The sequence below is a fragment of the Heliconius melpomene genome, chromosome 15 (assembly GCF_056956725.1).
Source record: "Heliconius melpomene rosina isolate 202511_hmr_F chromosome 15, ASM5695672v1, whole genome shotgun sequence".
Taxonomy (NCBI): Eukaryota; Metazoa; Arthropoda; class Insecta; order Lepidoptera; family Nymphalidae; genus Heliconius; species Heliconius melpomene.
The window spans coordinates 6,737,209-6,753,257 of record NC_140403.1 but is presented as its reverse complement, the minus strand read 5'-3'; the positions used below and the strand labels follow the sequence as shown (position 1 = coordinate 6,753,257).

At 32.1% G+C, this 16,049-nt stretch overlaps 2 protein-coding genes across 3 annotated transcripts in view; one reads left to right on the top strand and one right to left on the bottom strand.

The window, feature by feature from the left end:
* LOC146531529 (uncharacterized) overlaps positions 1 to 12,751 on the top strand; it is a 39,714-nt gene extending 26,963 nt beyond the window's left edge. Inside the window, exons 3-5 of the mRNA XM_085198492.1 lie at positions 9,444 to 9,710; positions 9,894 to 10,055; positions 10,160 to 12,751. Of these exons, the coding sequence (XP_085054618.1) occupies positions 9,453 to 9,710; positions 9,894 to 10,055; positions 10,160 to 11,257 (1,518 nt within the window). The 5' untranslated portion in view covers positions 9,444 to 9,452 and the 3' untranslated portion in view covers positions 11,258 to 12,751. The remainder of the gene's footprint in view (positions 1 to 9,443; positions 9,711 to 9,893; positions 10,056 to 10,159) is intronic.
* A 245-nt stretch (positions 12,752 to 12,996) lies between these two features.
* Positions 12,997 to 15,995, bottom strand: LOC146531528 (glucose-induced degradation protein 4 homolog). 2 transcript variants are annotated; one of them, XM_085198495.1, is made up of 4 exons: positions 15,104 to 15,995; positions 14,781 to 14,948; positions 14,476 to 14,708; positions 12,997 to 13,607 (listed from the first exon to the last, which is right to left on the bottom strand). In XM_085198495.1, the coding sequence occupies exons 1-4, from the start codon at positions 15,248 to 15,250 to the stop codon at positions 13,544 to 13,546; spliced, it is 612 nt and encodes a 203-aa protein (XP_085054621.1). In that variant the 5' UTR covers positions 15,251 to 15,995; the 3' UTR covers positions 12,997 to 13,543. The 2 variants fall into 2 exon arrangements, with proteins under 2 accessions (XP_085054621.1, XP_085054620.1); XM_085198494.1 differs by having other exon boundaries at positions 12,997 to 13,616; positions 15,104 to 15,515.
* Between the last annotated feature and the right edge of the window lie 54 nt (positions 15,996 to 16,049).

Below are 16,049 nucleotides of genomic sequence, written 5' to 3'. Positions count from 1 at the left end.
CAACGCATAACATAGACGTCGTAGCACGTCCATTTTTATTTCTCGTTTCTAAAACCGATCACAAAAAAGGAAGGAGCAAAGGACATAATTCACATTTATAGAAGACTTTAATGTTAAACAATAAAAAGCGTATTGCTAAAACGGGTCCTGCGGCTCATTGAGGTAACCTTTTCAGACACTCTCTGCAGACTGCAGAGTACAGTGTACATATTCATTGGCCATGAATCGAGGTGTATTTGCGACAAACTAAATGCGTCGAGTTAGGGCACGTTTTCAATTGTGAATTTATTTCAAATTTAAATTTAATTTATTTGTATGTAATTTTCATTTAATATATATAATTATAATAATAACAATAAATAAAGGCTGTTGTGGCGCAGAGGTAAAAGCTAGCGACTGTAAACTCGACGATTGTGGGTTCCATCCCCACTCGTGGTATGATATTATACTGAATATTTTCATTTCGGTGGTGAGATCCGCTACTCAACATGTAATGTTTCAAGAATTCGGCGGAAAGTGGGACACTGAAGTCTTAATGGAGAACGGACTGTGTCAATACAAGGTTCCCTCTATGAAGCTAAAAAATAAAATTTTAGCTTAATAATAAAATAAATGTATTATTTTAATTAAGTTGATAAAAGCGTGGCATTAAGCTGCGTTACTCAGCAGTCAGCACGATGTCTAAATGAGCGGAAAATGGGTATGAAAGTAATTTATCTCAAGCCAATACCGCAAAATACGGAAGACACGTAAACAAGCAGTAATAAATAATAGTCTACATTGATTAAGTAAATTAATTAAATAAAATATATGATAACGAGAATGTTTAGTCTGAATAAGTGACAGTTTTTTATTAAATAAGCGACGGATATTGCATCATATTATTATATTATTAATTTTCAACAATTATACCAGACATTTAATTGCCGTTTAGTTTACGAGATAATATTTACCTAATTTATCTTTCATCATCTTATACTTGACGGACATTATCACAGCATGAGCCACTCAACTATGAAAACAAGCAAACAGTCTTAGTTCTATGTGAAGCAATCTTAACTTATTATTTTTAATTTGGTAAAGTAGTCTTGGCCTTTGTTACAAGTTATGTATGTATTGAAAATTAAGATTCTTAGAAATCAAAATTGTTATTATAACATTAAAAGACGCGATGAACTTTATATGGAGTTCATATAAACAACAGCTGTTAAATCTAAACAAACCAAAATTCAAATAAATAAATAGGACGTTGCTTCTTTATTATTTTGCTAAACTATAATGCTAATATACAAATAAATAAAAATCTAGAATCTTAAAAACAGATACATATATTCACATATTCTTTTTATAACTTTTCAGGACAATTTTTTTATTAGTAAAATTTCTGGGGTAGGCTATTTTTAGAACTCAAGACTATTTTGGGGTGGGCACGGAGCAACTGCTCCTTAAAATTAATATAAACTACCATATAATATTTTAAATACCAATATAAACTGACAGTCACAAACCTGTACGCAGCCTAAGAACCCGGCGTCCTAACACTTATTTTTAAGGAGATGAATGGGTTGTTCTTATATATAAACGGATTTGCCGGCTGTTCCACACGTCTCGCCGTGCTGGCCGACGGAGGCCGCGTCCCACTGCTGCTAACTTATTATGTTTACCGATAATAATATGCTGCTTTACTTATCTGTAATATGGGTTTTATATTGTTGTTCTCCAATGAACATGGCTAACTCCATGTTTTTAAACATATTGTGTAAAAGACAAGACTTAATTAGATACTTTGTCATCTTCACGATGTATCCCGCACACGACAAGGTAGACAGAAGAAACCTACTGTTAAGACACTCCATTCTCCACGTTCCTCCGAATTTTTCGAGGTATTGCATGTTGCAGTGCAGGCAAAGACGGGCTAAAATATTGATAAATAGTAATTAATAAGTAATACTTAGAAGTAATTTAGTATATTGAGCTGGAGCAGAAAGACGACTGTTAGTTACTCTAAAGTGGCTCCTGAAGCCTACACCTGTGGTCGCAGGTCCAAACACTGCTCCCAGCTCCAGAGTAATAATTGTATTTAAATTTGAGTTTTATTTTTCAAAAGAACAACTCAGAGTATATTGCTTAAGAAACTAATTATATCTATTGATTAATAATAATATAGATTACTTACATAAATCTAAAAATATAATATGTTTATATAACAAACTCTATAAAAAATTTAAAAATTCTCAGTTTTTTCCCGTTTCTCTATAAGTGTAGTAAAATTGTACTTAAAAATAACAGATGTTAGCGACATAGGAAAGCAATCTTAAACATTATAAAGATAGTGAAATGTCGCACATGTTCAACATTCATTCACGGGTCGGCAAGCTGTCGGCAATCACCGACACACTTATCGTATGACAAAACGTTTGAAAAATAAAAACGTATTTTTTTATTGATATATTTAGAAAACATGTTAAAAAAAATCTCTAAATTTGTAAAGGAGTTTGTTTTTTTTTGCGTTTTTGAAAATTGAGGCCAGTCGTGATGCAGAGGCATGTGAGCGCGACAGATAGTGGGTTCAATTCCCATTCGAGGAAATGAAATTTTAATATTTTTATATTTTTCGCTCTGATATCAACACTCAATGCCTCTAGAATTCAGCGAAAAATGGGGAACAGAATGTCTTAACAATAAGTTCCCAGGTTCCCTCTGTCTACACTGCTATGTGCGTGATACAGAGTATAAATAAAAAAAAGAAACTTATATAGTATATATTATAAAACGAATAATACTTATAATTTAACAACTTTACCTCAATTTGTATAAGAAATTTAGGAATGTTAATTAAGTGCACTTTCAAAGCAATCACTCTTCATGACTAACTACTTGAAAGTTAACAGTAATAGGCTATCAAAATTAGAAGGTAGAGAAATGTGTCACCAGTTCCAAGTCAGTAAAGCGAACCATTTCAATTGTATCTAATTATCTACTTAAGACAAATGAGCCCTACAAATAAAAAAAATCTCTTGAGAAACTTTAAGTATGGCTTTTATATTAGTAAAAAAAATTACAAACTTGGATTTATTATAAAATGGTTTTTTTTAGTTTGTAATCTCTTTTAACCTTAAAAAATAATAGAAATCCTTTACGAAATTTGATAACTTTTTCGAGGTTTATAAGTAGGTAATATTGTATATGTACGAGTATACGTAATATGTCGATATAATATTAACATTATATTTAAGTAATAATAGCATTTATAAAATTGTAATATTAGTCTTATTCTAAAAAAATTAAAATCTATTACGAGGTACAATACTATGTAAAACATTTTATTGTTTATTGTAGGAGAGTAACTAGTTTTCTACTAGTAGAAACCATCTAGTTTTCTACTACGATATAAAACTGACTTGAATTAATATAAAGTAATATAACTAACTCAACTCAAACCAATATCTTCTAAATCAATTTATCTATCTTCTATATTTATAAAATCGAAAAGTCACTCACGAAATCTCAGAAACTACATGTGCTAGCAATCTCAAATTTTGCATAGGAGTTATTTATAGGACGTAGGTGCTCGCTAAGACGGGAATTTGCAATATTCGACTTCTAAAGGGTTGTTTTTGGGGTCGAAAGTTTGTATGAAACTTCGTTACTACAAATGCTAGGAGTCTCAAATTTTGCATGGACGTCACTTATAGGACGTAGGAACCTCTTGGAGACAGAAATTAATAATAACGTAGTTTACGCAGGCGAAGCCGCGGGCGGGCCGCTAGTGTTTTCATATACTCGAAGTAAGTAGTCAGCCACTTTTAAATATTTTAGTATGTCTTTATATTTTTTGCCGACATAAATATTTTAATTAAACTTATCTAATTATGTTGCCTGACAAAAAAATAAACCAGGGTGCGTTTTGCGGCCAAAATAATATGATTTTTTACACACGCACAACTTGTAAATTATTACTTGCATGTGCTAGCTGCCAAATTTCATAATTCTAGGTTAACTGGAAGTACTCTTTTAATTTTGATTCCCTTTATAGTGTTGAAATACGTGTTTTTTGCTACATAACGGATTTTTTGTCAAGAAATCATGGGGCCGTAGATCTAGGTATATGGTTTGAATTTCAACTCGATATCTTAAAAGCGTTCCTGGGGAAAAAGGCTCTTGACTGACAGACGGACCACAAAGTGATCTTATTAGGATTCCTTTTTTCCTTAAAAAGTACGGAACCCTAACAATGAATTTTCCATATAGATATAGATATTGTTTTTAAATTGACTTTATTATTTTTAGAAAAGGTAAGTACAGAAGATTGGTATATTTATAATCATATAGTTCAAGCGGGCGAAGCCGCGAAATAGATATTACATAAGTATATGGCAAATAAAAGTACTGTTTAGCAACTATTCGCGTTCTGTCGCACATAAGTATCTCTGTTGGGCTTTAACCAATTAGTGTAATAGCTCTCAATGAAAGCTTCAATTAGTATCATAGTTCTTGTAAACATACCCATTGCATTGTTTAGTCTTGGACAGTAATCACTACATAAGTACTGGACCTTATAAAATCATTTAGCTGATGACTGTATTAGGTACTCGTAGGTAAGTATTATATAATGTTATGCAAATTGAATATTATTATCGTACATTGTTATTTAATTCTGTCTTAGTATATTAATAGAGAGAAGCTTAAATAATGGAGAACGGAGTGTCTTAACACTAAGTTATAAAAATGATAAGTACATTTTATTTTAAAGCTGGTGTACAGATAAAAAAAAGAAAAGAAATGGAAATTAATTGTCTTGTGATAAATACATATCACTTTAAAAATAAGAGAATATGTTTTTCTAAAAATGTATATAGATAAATATAATTTCAAACGAAATATTTATTGTGTAAATAATCAATAACTTGCACGTGAAAAAAAAACTATAGTTACCTAACATGCTAATATACCCAATATCGTACATGTCAGTTAACGGTGGACACTTTCTCGACATTATCGCTGTTTCTATATTATCATACAATGGACATTAATGGATTTTGTCGCCACGCGTGACATAATCAAGGATACTTACCTACTATTTGAGGCCAGTCGTGGCGCACAAACTGGTGGTTGTGGGTTCGATCCCCACTCGAGGAAATCAAATATTTCTTTACATTTATATTTTCATTTCTTCGGTCTAGTGTCGAGGCAAAAACGCAGCGTTAAGTTCCGCCACTTAACAGCCTCCAGAATTCGGCGGTAAGTGTTGAACGAAGTGTCTTAACACTATGTTCCCTATGTCTACCCTGTCGTGTGCTGAACTGATTTATTTATTTAATGACGTGGAATCCAATCATAACTGATTTTATTCACGTTATAGTAACATAATGTGGTTAGACAGGTATCCATAAAGCAGAATATTTTTTTTTCTATTCTGATAACGGTTCTAATATAAAAACCTCGCACAGGTTGAACGAGGGTCCTTTATTCATTTGTATACATCTGCCAGTCGTAAGGGTATAGAGGTGCAGGCCGAGCGAGACTATAGAAAATTTGTAACTCACGTTCCCCTACATGTTCAATGTTGTTGATTCACGCACTCACATTAATTAAAGGAAGTAAATAAATCTAAATATGTAGATAAATTTTTAAAGCTTCCACCTGTATCCTGCACGCAGTAGGGTAGGCAAAGGGAACCTAATCCCACTCCATTCCCCATTTTCAACCGAATTCTGGAGGCACTGCGTGTGGAGTTGCAGAAATAAAAGCCGCGTTTTGCCTCGACATCAGAGCGAAGAAATGGAAATATACATTTAAATAAATATTTCATTTCCTCAATAGGGGATCGAACCCACAACTGCCAAACCAACTTGAACAAATAGGTAGGTGCGTTAATGTGTGGAGGATATGCTGACGATCGACAACAGAACCTTAGCTACTTGAGTTGCACCATGATAATTACCTAACAATTTACTTATCTTCAGTTAAGTTTTAAAATGTACAAATAGCTAGTCATTAACGCTTCTGAGAAGTATCACTCGACTGTGTGTTCATTGGAAAGTTATTTGTGTGCAACCCTGCGCGTACGCAGAGCTGTCCCTCTCTCGCAATACATGTCAAGGTAGGGTTCAACATTCGAGGATTTGGTGCGCGCCAATAATACACCAATGGACACCCATTTTGTGTCTGCTTTTGGACAATCCAAATATTATTTCATTAAAAATAAAAAAAATAGCTTCACGCTGCATCCCGCATACCCCAGAAGCAGAGGGAACGTATTTTTCAGACTTCGTTCTCCATATTCCGCCAATTTTTTCGAGCCATTGCGTGTTTAGTAGCAGTGCTTGGTGCCAGAGCGAAGAAATGAAAATATTAAGAAATAATAATTAATTTCTTCGAGTCTCTACTCGAACCCACAACAAACAAAGATAATTAAAATTATTTATAATTTAAAAAAAAACCACAATTCGCAACAGGTTTCTCTCACATCCATTACTTGAAATACCTAAGATTACGTACATCTGATATAAGTAATCTTCAATCAAGCACCCATTGAAACACGGTCAGAGCGAGGCACTTCCGCGTGCGCGCACAGTGTCGGCGCCTCGAGAGATCCTCGCCAGATGCTGCCAATAGATCGCGACGGGGTCAACAGCCAGTGCCCTTGTTTTGCGCACTAAATTAATAAGTTAATGTACGAAACAGCGCACATTTGTATTTCCCACGACTCCAGTACAGAGATCAAGAGGCTCGAAGATCTTATTGTTTACAATTTTCCATATGATGTAACATTCTGCGTACGTATAATTGCTTTGTAATGAGAATTGCTAATTTTGATAGCAGATAGGCAGAGGGAACCTAGTGTTAAGACACTCCGTTCCCCACTTTCCGCCAAATTCAGGAACTCAACGCCACGCTTTGCCTCGAAGCATATAAATGGAAATATAAATTTAAATAATTATTTTTTTATTATATGTAGATATTTTAATTTAAATGGAAGAATTGTGAATGAAAACGTTAATTGCTGGTTGTAATAAAATTATAAATAACTCGAATCCTCCGGATCTATGGCCCTCTTTGATCTTAACGAACAATTTGCTAGCCCCATTTATAATTTTAATCCCTTTGATCATAGGCAGATCTGCATCGTAACCAAATGGAAAAGAAACTATTAGACGATTCCTTCTTCGTTTCTTTTATATCTTTTTTAAATGAATGAACAAATATGAGGCTGGTTGTGGCGCAGGCGTTGTGGGTTCGATCCCTGCTCGAGGAAGTTAAATATATATTTAAATTTATATTTTCATTAGAATGTGAACATTGTACTGTACTTTCATTTAATGTTTGAACTTTTCCATTTTTGTTTGATGACATTTTAATAACTTTTAAATAATTACGCTATATTATGTATAACATACAAAAAGATTATCCACACTTACTATATACATATTGATTATGAATATTTTTTTGTATAAAAAAAAACACTATTCACTCTTGAAAGCACTTAACAACCAAAGAAACGGACTACGATCCTTAAAAGCCCTTATTTGATAAGGAGCCAGCTCATATGTTCTAAATATGATAGCTTTCCTTGTATCTGCTATGAGTCATTTTATATTTATTTATATCTATCGCAAGAAAGGTATTACAAAGTGCTTTTTAACACGTATTTAAAATACATTAAAATAAAATTTGCATTAACAATTATAATGTGCAAACGTGGTCCTTTGTCACCTTGACCAGGCTCAAGTCCAAAAATGCCGAAACTAGTTAAAACAAGGATAACTATAAATATTATAACTGTGTATACAAATCATCTTAAAAAAAGTAATTCTTAAAATTTAAAATATTTTTTAAAGTTAGGTAGGTACTATGGTAGGTACATGATAGTAGCTGTTCGCGTATAATCTGTGCGGGGTTAAGCTCAAAAAAATATCTAATCGTTGAAGTACTTAACCGCGCATACTGTGTTTTTAAGATTGCCGTGTTGATCTTCCAAGCATAACGTAATTTTATGTTTCACTTTCTAGCTTCAGATGTACCTACAAAGTGTAACGTAGAGACTCGAGACAATGAACCCTTTTAAAAAAACCGTAGACATGGTAAATGTTAGAAGTGTTGTTTCCACCTGTTTGCTATTTCTTAGTTACTGCTTTTTTATACATCTTCTTTAAATTATTCTATAAATTTTATAAAAATCAACTCACAAATTGCAAGAAGAAATAAATTATAAAATCAACTTAAGAGTATAGCTATAGAGACTATTACTAGAGAAACCTAGTGTTACGACACTCCGTTCCCTATTTTCCGCCGAATTCTGGCAGTGTGTGTTGACTGGCAAAACTCAACGCCACGCCTCGGCACCAGAGCCAAGAAATGAAAATATAAATTTGAATAAATATTTCGTTACATCAAGTGGGGATCGAATCCCCTTGTACGTATTTGTGCCCCTGCGTTGCGACTGGCCTCTATATATGTATATCGTCTGATAGAGAAAAGAATAATGTATTACTGTTATAGATTTTCACTGTTACGTTGTAAGAAACTGGTTGTAAAGATTTTTCTAAAAAAAGAAGATAAGAAAGATATTTATTACTATTACCAAACCTAAATCTTTTCTTAAATTTAAATATTACATTTACATTACATTACTTTTTATTTAAATCAAGAAAGCTGTCGAAAGCTCGTGAAAAGCCTATAACAAACTTGCTTTCACTTTCTCGAGTGATAAAGGGTTACTATTTAAAATATTAAAATCAAGGTATATTTTAAGGCGAGTTTTAAGGCTAGTCATGGTGCAGAAGCACAAGAATGCGACTATAAACGCGACATGTTGTGGATTCGATTCCCATTCGAGAAGATGAAATATGTAATATTTTTATTTTCCTCGCTCTGGTAACGGCAACGGCTTACCACTGCCGGACATTTCCGTCCCCCTTGTCTTAACAAGAGAAATGTCCTAATATTCCCTCTGTCTACCCACTCTGCTTTATGCGGGATACAAGACGAAGCTTAAAAATATTTATTTTTGAAATACTTTAAATTCAATATATCGCTACAATATGCAACACAACAAACAACTTATTATTGTTGTTTATTTTGACTGAATTTTAACTAATATATAATACCGATATAATTGTAAGAAAATCTATTTACAAAACATCAAAATACGTACTATATAAATATATTTTTGCTTTAAGAAATAAATAGCAAAAGATCGAGACGTTTCTTAATGCATATCGTTTTCCATCCACCCATTGCGCTAATAGATAAGGCCAAACCTTGATCCAGTTCATGTGATGTGCTCTGGATCATTCGCTAACTTCCATATCCTTGTATACAAATTCTGTAAATAAATTTGCCTACATTTTTTATAACATATTTATATATTGATATCAGGTAATATTTATTTTTATAATTCGTTTATAACTTATTTTAAATATCACGATTATTACTTTCAGGTGTTTGCGATGTGGTATCCGTGGATCGCATTACTGGTGTCGTGTGCACTAGGGGCGGAGACCGAAGGCCCAGTAGCCACAACCACCCGAGCTCCCCCGCGCACCCTAGACCGGCAAGCCAGCGAGCTCGCGTGGGGGTCCTGGCTGCAGAGCTCAGAAAATGGAAACCAGAACAACCCGCCGCGACGCATCACGACCAAGTCATTGTTCATTACCCCACTAGTCTGTCCAAAAGGACATCGCCTTGATGGAACTGCTTGTGTTCAGGTAAATTGCTACTTTCTTTTCCTTTGCTAGGCGTGATCACTAAGAATGTAGTAGAACTTTCATAGTTAAACTAGTAGTTTGTAATACCAAAACAACTCATGAGTATTTTATACCTCAAAAAATATTTACTACCTAGAAAAAATTGTAATATGTACTTAAAAATTGTGTTTATATTTTATTCAGGTGGTAACAGTTAGCAAAGATGAGCACGAACGCATTCTGTTGGACCAACTTAACGCTGTATTTACTGCAGCTCCTAACAATGGCGAAGTATATGATTACGGAGACGAAGACCCGGGTCCCCTACAGCTGTCCATTCCTATTGGTCTCGATCCATCTGTACAGGTAAAATATACACTTATAATAATTATATTACATCAAAACTTAAGCATCAATATAATTATTAATGTAAACGGTCATGTACTAACATACATGTCTTTAATTTACAGGATCAGCAACCAAACTTTATCAAGAAAGGAGATAACTCTGATGCAAGCATAGAAGCTGAGCTGGAACTACTTAAGCTACAACAAGCTCATGCAAAACTAAACGGCACTATTCCCCAGAGCTCTAATATTTTGTCACACAATGTGCTGCACAATTTTCTGTCTTATTCAGATAAACCTAAACGAGACAGTCCTGCGATGAATTCTAGTGAAAGTGAAACTTTAAACAGCACTGACTTAGGCCAGAAAGAATTGGTATACGGACATGTGAACGTCGATCCTGTTATTTATGACACTGAAAATCAGTACAGCCAGGACATTATTACAGAATCTGAAAACGTCAAAATTAATGAACAAGGAGCAGCTAACAAAACTACATCGCAAGTGGGAGAAGAGGCGTCTATATCAAATGAAAATAATACTCACGTTGAGAAATCCGCACCGAAGGAAATAAAGAAAGACGCCGATGACACAAAACTTAATCCTGAAAACGATTATTCTGATATCGGAGAAGCCATTAAGCTCATAAGCAGATACGCTGAAGTATCTACTGATGACAATTTCACCAAAGATGATAAAAAGTTCCCTCCGTTAGATGACAGCATATTGGGCACGCGAACTAAGCTACAATACCGACGGACCAAGCCAAAAGGAGCAGAAAATAAACCAACCGAAACCCTCAATCCGGAAAGATCGGACCTTGTAAACAGCGATATTACTGACAAACAAGTACCGACTAATGTTGTTTACTACAGATATCCTTGGCCAAGCGAGAGCTCGCAGTCACCACCAGCGAACTATCCGTTTAAGCATTTACAGGATTACTGGCCTGGCCGAACACAAATAGGTGGCGTCTACGCGCATGAAAACCCACGACGACACCACCATTCCTATCCACACTATTTCCACCCGCGTGGCTATAATTTCGAAGGTTACCCTGAAGCGCGTGCCGGCCAAGAAATTTACCCTGGCTTGCGGCGATACTCTCATAATATTGCCAGTCGTGCGAATCCTATGAGGTCCCATGCTAACAACCAGGACCTGTACAGCCTCCTGGGTTTGAGGCACTGGTTTAGCAGCGAAGGGGCCTCGAAAAGATAGTTTGCTCCATTGCTCAGAAAACACGATGTTACCCGACGTCATATAATGGAAGCTATGCGAAAGCACTTTGCACATTTCAACTCAATATTTATATTAGATTTAATATCCACTAATATTACTATTAAATAAAATATACGCTAACTAGTTTCCGCCATAGCTTTCACTATATAAAGCCTATTTATTTTAAAGCCAAATATTACAGTCATAGTGTAAAAATTTTTGTTAGCTGTTTAAGTTTTTGTAAATATTCCTGATAACAACATGTAAGCGTTTATTTTAATGAAAATTTGATTATTATCATTTAGTATTATTTTTGTTTTATATTATGTAAATTGTTGTTTTACTAATTTATGTCTATTTGATGTATATTTTTTGTTGTTGTGACTCGCGAGTTAGTCGAATGTAATGCAAGATGGTTTCTTAAGGTATCTATTATTGATAAATCGGCACTGGCTTGCCTTTTATGATATGTTAATTTTTATAATTAAGAAGTACTTATGTAGATAGTACGGCTGACCTAAGTTTCGAATATTTAGACATAGACCTTACTTATACCTTATTTATGGTGAAAAATAAGTAATTATAAATAATATCGGACAATTTAAACCCACCTACAAAAATAAATTGCATGAAATAAATAAGCAAAAACAAAGATATAATTTTATAATATTTCTCATATTGTTTTTACCGCCGTATTCAATTTCATTATTTTCACCAAGAAAGAGCATTTTACTCATTAAAAAAAACAATTTATAAAAAATATTTTCTTCTATTATAAAATACTAATTACCGAACTATTATTCATATTACATATTATGTTGATCCCACCAAAGTTTAGAATAAGTTTTTAGTTATGTAGCTTCAAAACTTTAATTATTATTATCGGAAGCTATTATTTTCTTAGAAATTTAGAATGAGATATCTTCTTATGCATAATTTTCTATCAAAAATGTTTTGCTTTATAATTTATTGACCTCTTTATTTTTACTAAGAGGCATATCAAATGTAAGCAAACATTAATATGAAACATATTTCTTATATATTTGACTCTAAGATGCATGGTGATAAAAAATACTTGCCATAATTTCTCTATGCATATATACAAACCAGTGTTTTGCATTTTAATTTTCTTATTACAAACAGGCATTATGTAGTAATAAATATATTTTTTAATTCAAACGGATATATATTTTCTGGTTTCTATGTTTTTCTTTTATAAATTTTTATTGAATACATATATTTTTAATCTAATTAGTAAAAAATAATATCAAAAAAATTATGTCAAAATCTGTTCTGTACAAATATTAATTTAAGAATAAGATTAAAATTAATGAAAATATATATCAAATACTTAAACCTTATTGCTAAGAGTTAATATCCAAATGTGCTTATTATTCCGTTTTAATGAAAAAAATGTAGAAAATTATCAATGCCAGTATTTTATTGTAAATAAATATAAATGTGTTAATAAATTTATTGAAATGAAATATGAAATGATATTTTATTAAAATATTTCCCTATATAAAAGAAAACGACAATTTTTCCAATTCTATTAACAATTTATGATTTTTGTTTGTATCTCCAAATTCAAGACACAGTAAGAAAATAACCCATTCTCTAGAGTGAGGTCAAACCTACAGCCATGGCATTTGTGGTCTAACATTGTTTCACTATGCCAAAATGGTCACATAACAACAATATTAATTGAAAAAAGGGGTTAAAATGAATCAGTCTTTGTATTCAAGATTTTATTGAAAAAAAATATTAAATTTTCTTAACACTGTTTACATTGATAATTCCTACATGTATAGACTTAAAAAAAATATAAACTTGTTCAAATTAAAGCATAACCTGATTTTGCATATACTTAAAAAAAAGACTAAATGTCAAAGGAATGAGTCAAATTCTATAGAACTCAAATAGACTATCCCTTAAAAAAAATAAAAATTTGTACATTATATCACATAACAATAAGAATAATATAATTAAGAGACTTAAAATTGAAAGGTATAAACAAACCAATTAACAATAGTTACAAGGTATCACAAATTTATTAAATAATAAATTATTTACATCATGAGTTATGTTACAATGTCATAAGTACATGCAAAGACAGGCTACAACTATTATTCAAAAACTATTTATCATGGCGTTGATTGATCTTATAATCTCCATTAAGGAGAATCATTAAAGTCATTTTGAATATCAAAAGAAATGATGACTTAACAAACAAGTAAGTACTATCAAAAACAAATGTTGATCCGATTTTAGATTGCCGCTACAATTTCATCTAAATTCATAAATTTGAATGCTGTGTTCTGGGACATGGATTAAATTCAATGATTGAAACCTGCAACAAATATAATTGAAAATTTTTATAATTTAAATGTATATAATACTTAATTTAATTTGAATACCATTGTAGTGCAGTAGCACAATGTCTGACTGTAAATGCAACAGTTATGGGTTTGATTCCCATTCAGAGTATGAATTATTTGCATTCTGCCATACAATGTTTCTAAAATTACAATTATTAACATTTCGTCTTATATATGCACATCTTCAGAACTACTGGGCAAATTTAAATGAAACTTGTTACATCTTTTTATGGCTGGCACACCTAATGCAGAAATATGCTAAACTATGAAAAATAATGAAATGTCATCCTAGCAAAAATTATTCAATATTGTTGGCACTAGCCATTAACTTATTAAAAAATACTGAAACATCTGATGAAGAACAGACTGTAATATATAAGATAAACTATAAGATACAAACAAGTACTGCTATGCTTAAAATTGTTCAGTTTAATTGGAATTTTTGATTTTTGGAATTTCTAAGAACGGCCAAAATATCCATCTTAGCAAAATTTGTTTTATTTGGTAGTCAGTTGTTACAAAAATCATTGAAAATTGCACTGTATCACATTGGACAATATTTGACTGTAATCACTATGGAAGTGTCCATTTTCAAATTTGCCTTGCCTGTACTTTGCCTACTCTGCTGCATTGAATTCAGGCATAAGGAACCTGGGAACCTAGTTTTAAGACACTCCCCTCCCATTAAGACAATTCCATTTCCTATTCTTTGCCAAATTGGCCATGCTTGTGCCTCTGGGCTTCAACAACAGCTTTCTTAATAACGAGGTAAATGAAAGTAGTATACTCTCCATAAAATTGTTTACTGAAATGTTGAATGTTACAATAATAAACACTTACCACTCAGAACTTCTGTGGTAATAATAACCTTCAATAGTAGCAGCAGATTTATGGAAACATATATAGTAAAACCCAGCAAATGAAGCACCATTTATATCCTTAATTGTATGGTCCGGTACTAAAAAATGCTCTTTCCACCTCATAAATACATAATCAGCCTTTGCAAGAGAATCATAGTCAAATGAATCAGAGTTGAATGTCTTCAAATATGGTACAAATAAATCAAATTTACTCTGGAAACATATTATATATTAAGAATATGAAAGAAAACTTTGTATAATTATTTATTGCAATTGTATACATACCCAATGTTTTCTATCTACATCTTCATCAGCATCCCATTTTCTTGTTAGAAACGGATACTTAGCTGATATAATTTCGCCATCGAAAAATGTCGTAAGTGTTGGAAACTCTTCGGTTAATCCTTTAATTTTTAAGTATCCACAAAGATACGAATTTTCTTCATCTACATGCTAAAAGTTTAACATTTTTTTTTTATATTTTAAAGTTAAAATATATGAAAAGTCTCTGTTAATGAACATGTCTCTATAAGAATAATGTAACCTTTTAAATATCGCAAAGCACTCACGTATTTTCACTTTTTGCGTACTTTGTTTTCCACACTAACCTGCAACACAACTTCTACTTCATACGAATTTCCTTTTGACTTCTGATGCCCTTGAAATTTGGAGCCGTTGTAAAGTAAAGACTTGGTGACGCCAGGTTGTTTTGAGTTTGCTGGCGGAGGAGGAGTAATATCAACTTTAACTGGCATTATTTTCCATTGAATGATGACCCAGCTTGTATATAATAAAAGTATGTTATTGACAGGTTATAGGTATGGGCATACAGCCAAGTCAAACTACAACTGTTGACAGCTGAATATGCTTCCTTCCAGTATATTCTATTTGGAAAGTCTATGAAAAATAACAATTATTTTATTTATATCATTTAAAAAATACCTCTTAATTAGGTTTAAAAATTATTAAATTTACTAGTTATTGTGTTTTAATTTTTTTTCGTCATATTGATTTCAGAGTACTGACAAGTGACAACCCTGTAATTTATGTTAGACAGGTGTGTTGTCTTGTTTATCGTCATTTTAAACCGGTTCATATAATTATTCTTAATACACGTATTTTGGATGCTTCACGCTTCTCAACTGGTAACGTTTGAAATAAAACGTATTTATAAAAAATCTTTAATTGTGTACTAGAACTTATCATTTGGTATTAATAAAAAGTACACAAAATACGAAAAGTTTAATATTAAACAATTGTCTGTTTATTCCAAAATAAAGATATTCATAATTATTTTAGAATACTAAACATGTAAAATATAAGTGAAATCAGTGTGTTTAGGTTTTTAAATAATTCAATATTATTATGTTTTTGAAAGTATAAAATTTTTGCACATTTTTTTTCTTAACGAAATGTTGTTCTATAGTATTGAAAGTATTTATTTTACTGTTATTATTCAGAATTTAAATCATTTATTAAAAAATATTGCTGTATTCATTATTAAATAATATAACTGTATATTAATAATAAAGCAAGCTCTTGTTGCCTACAGAC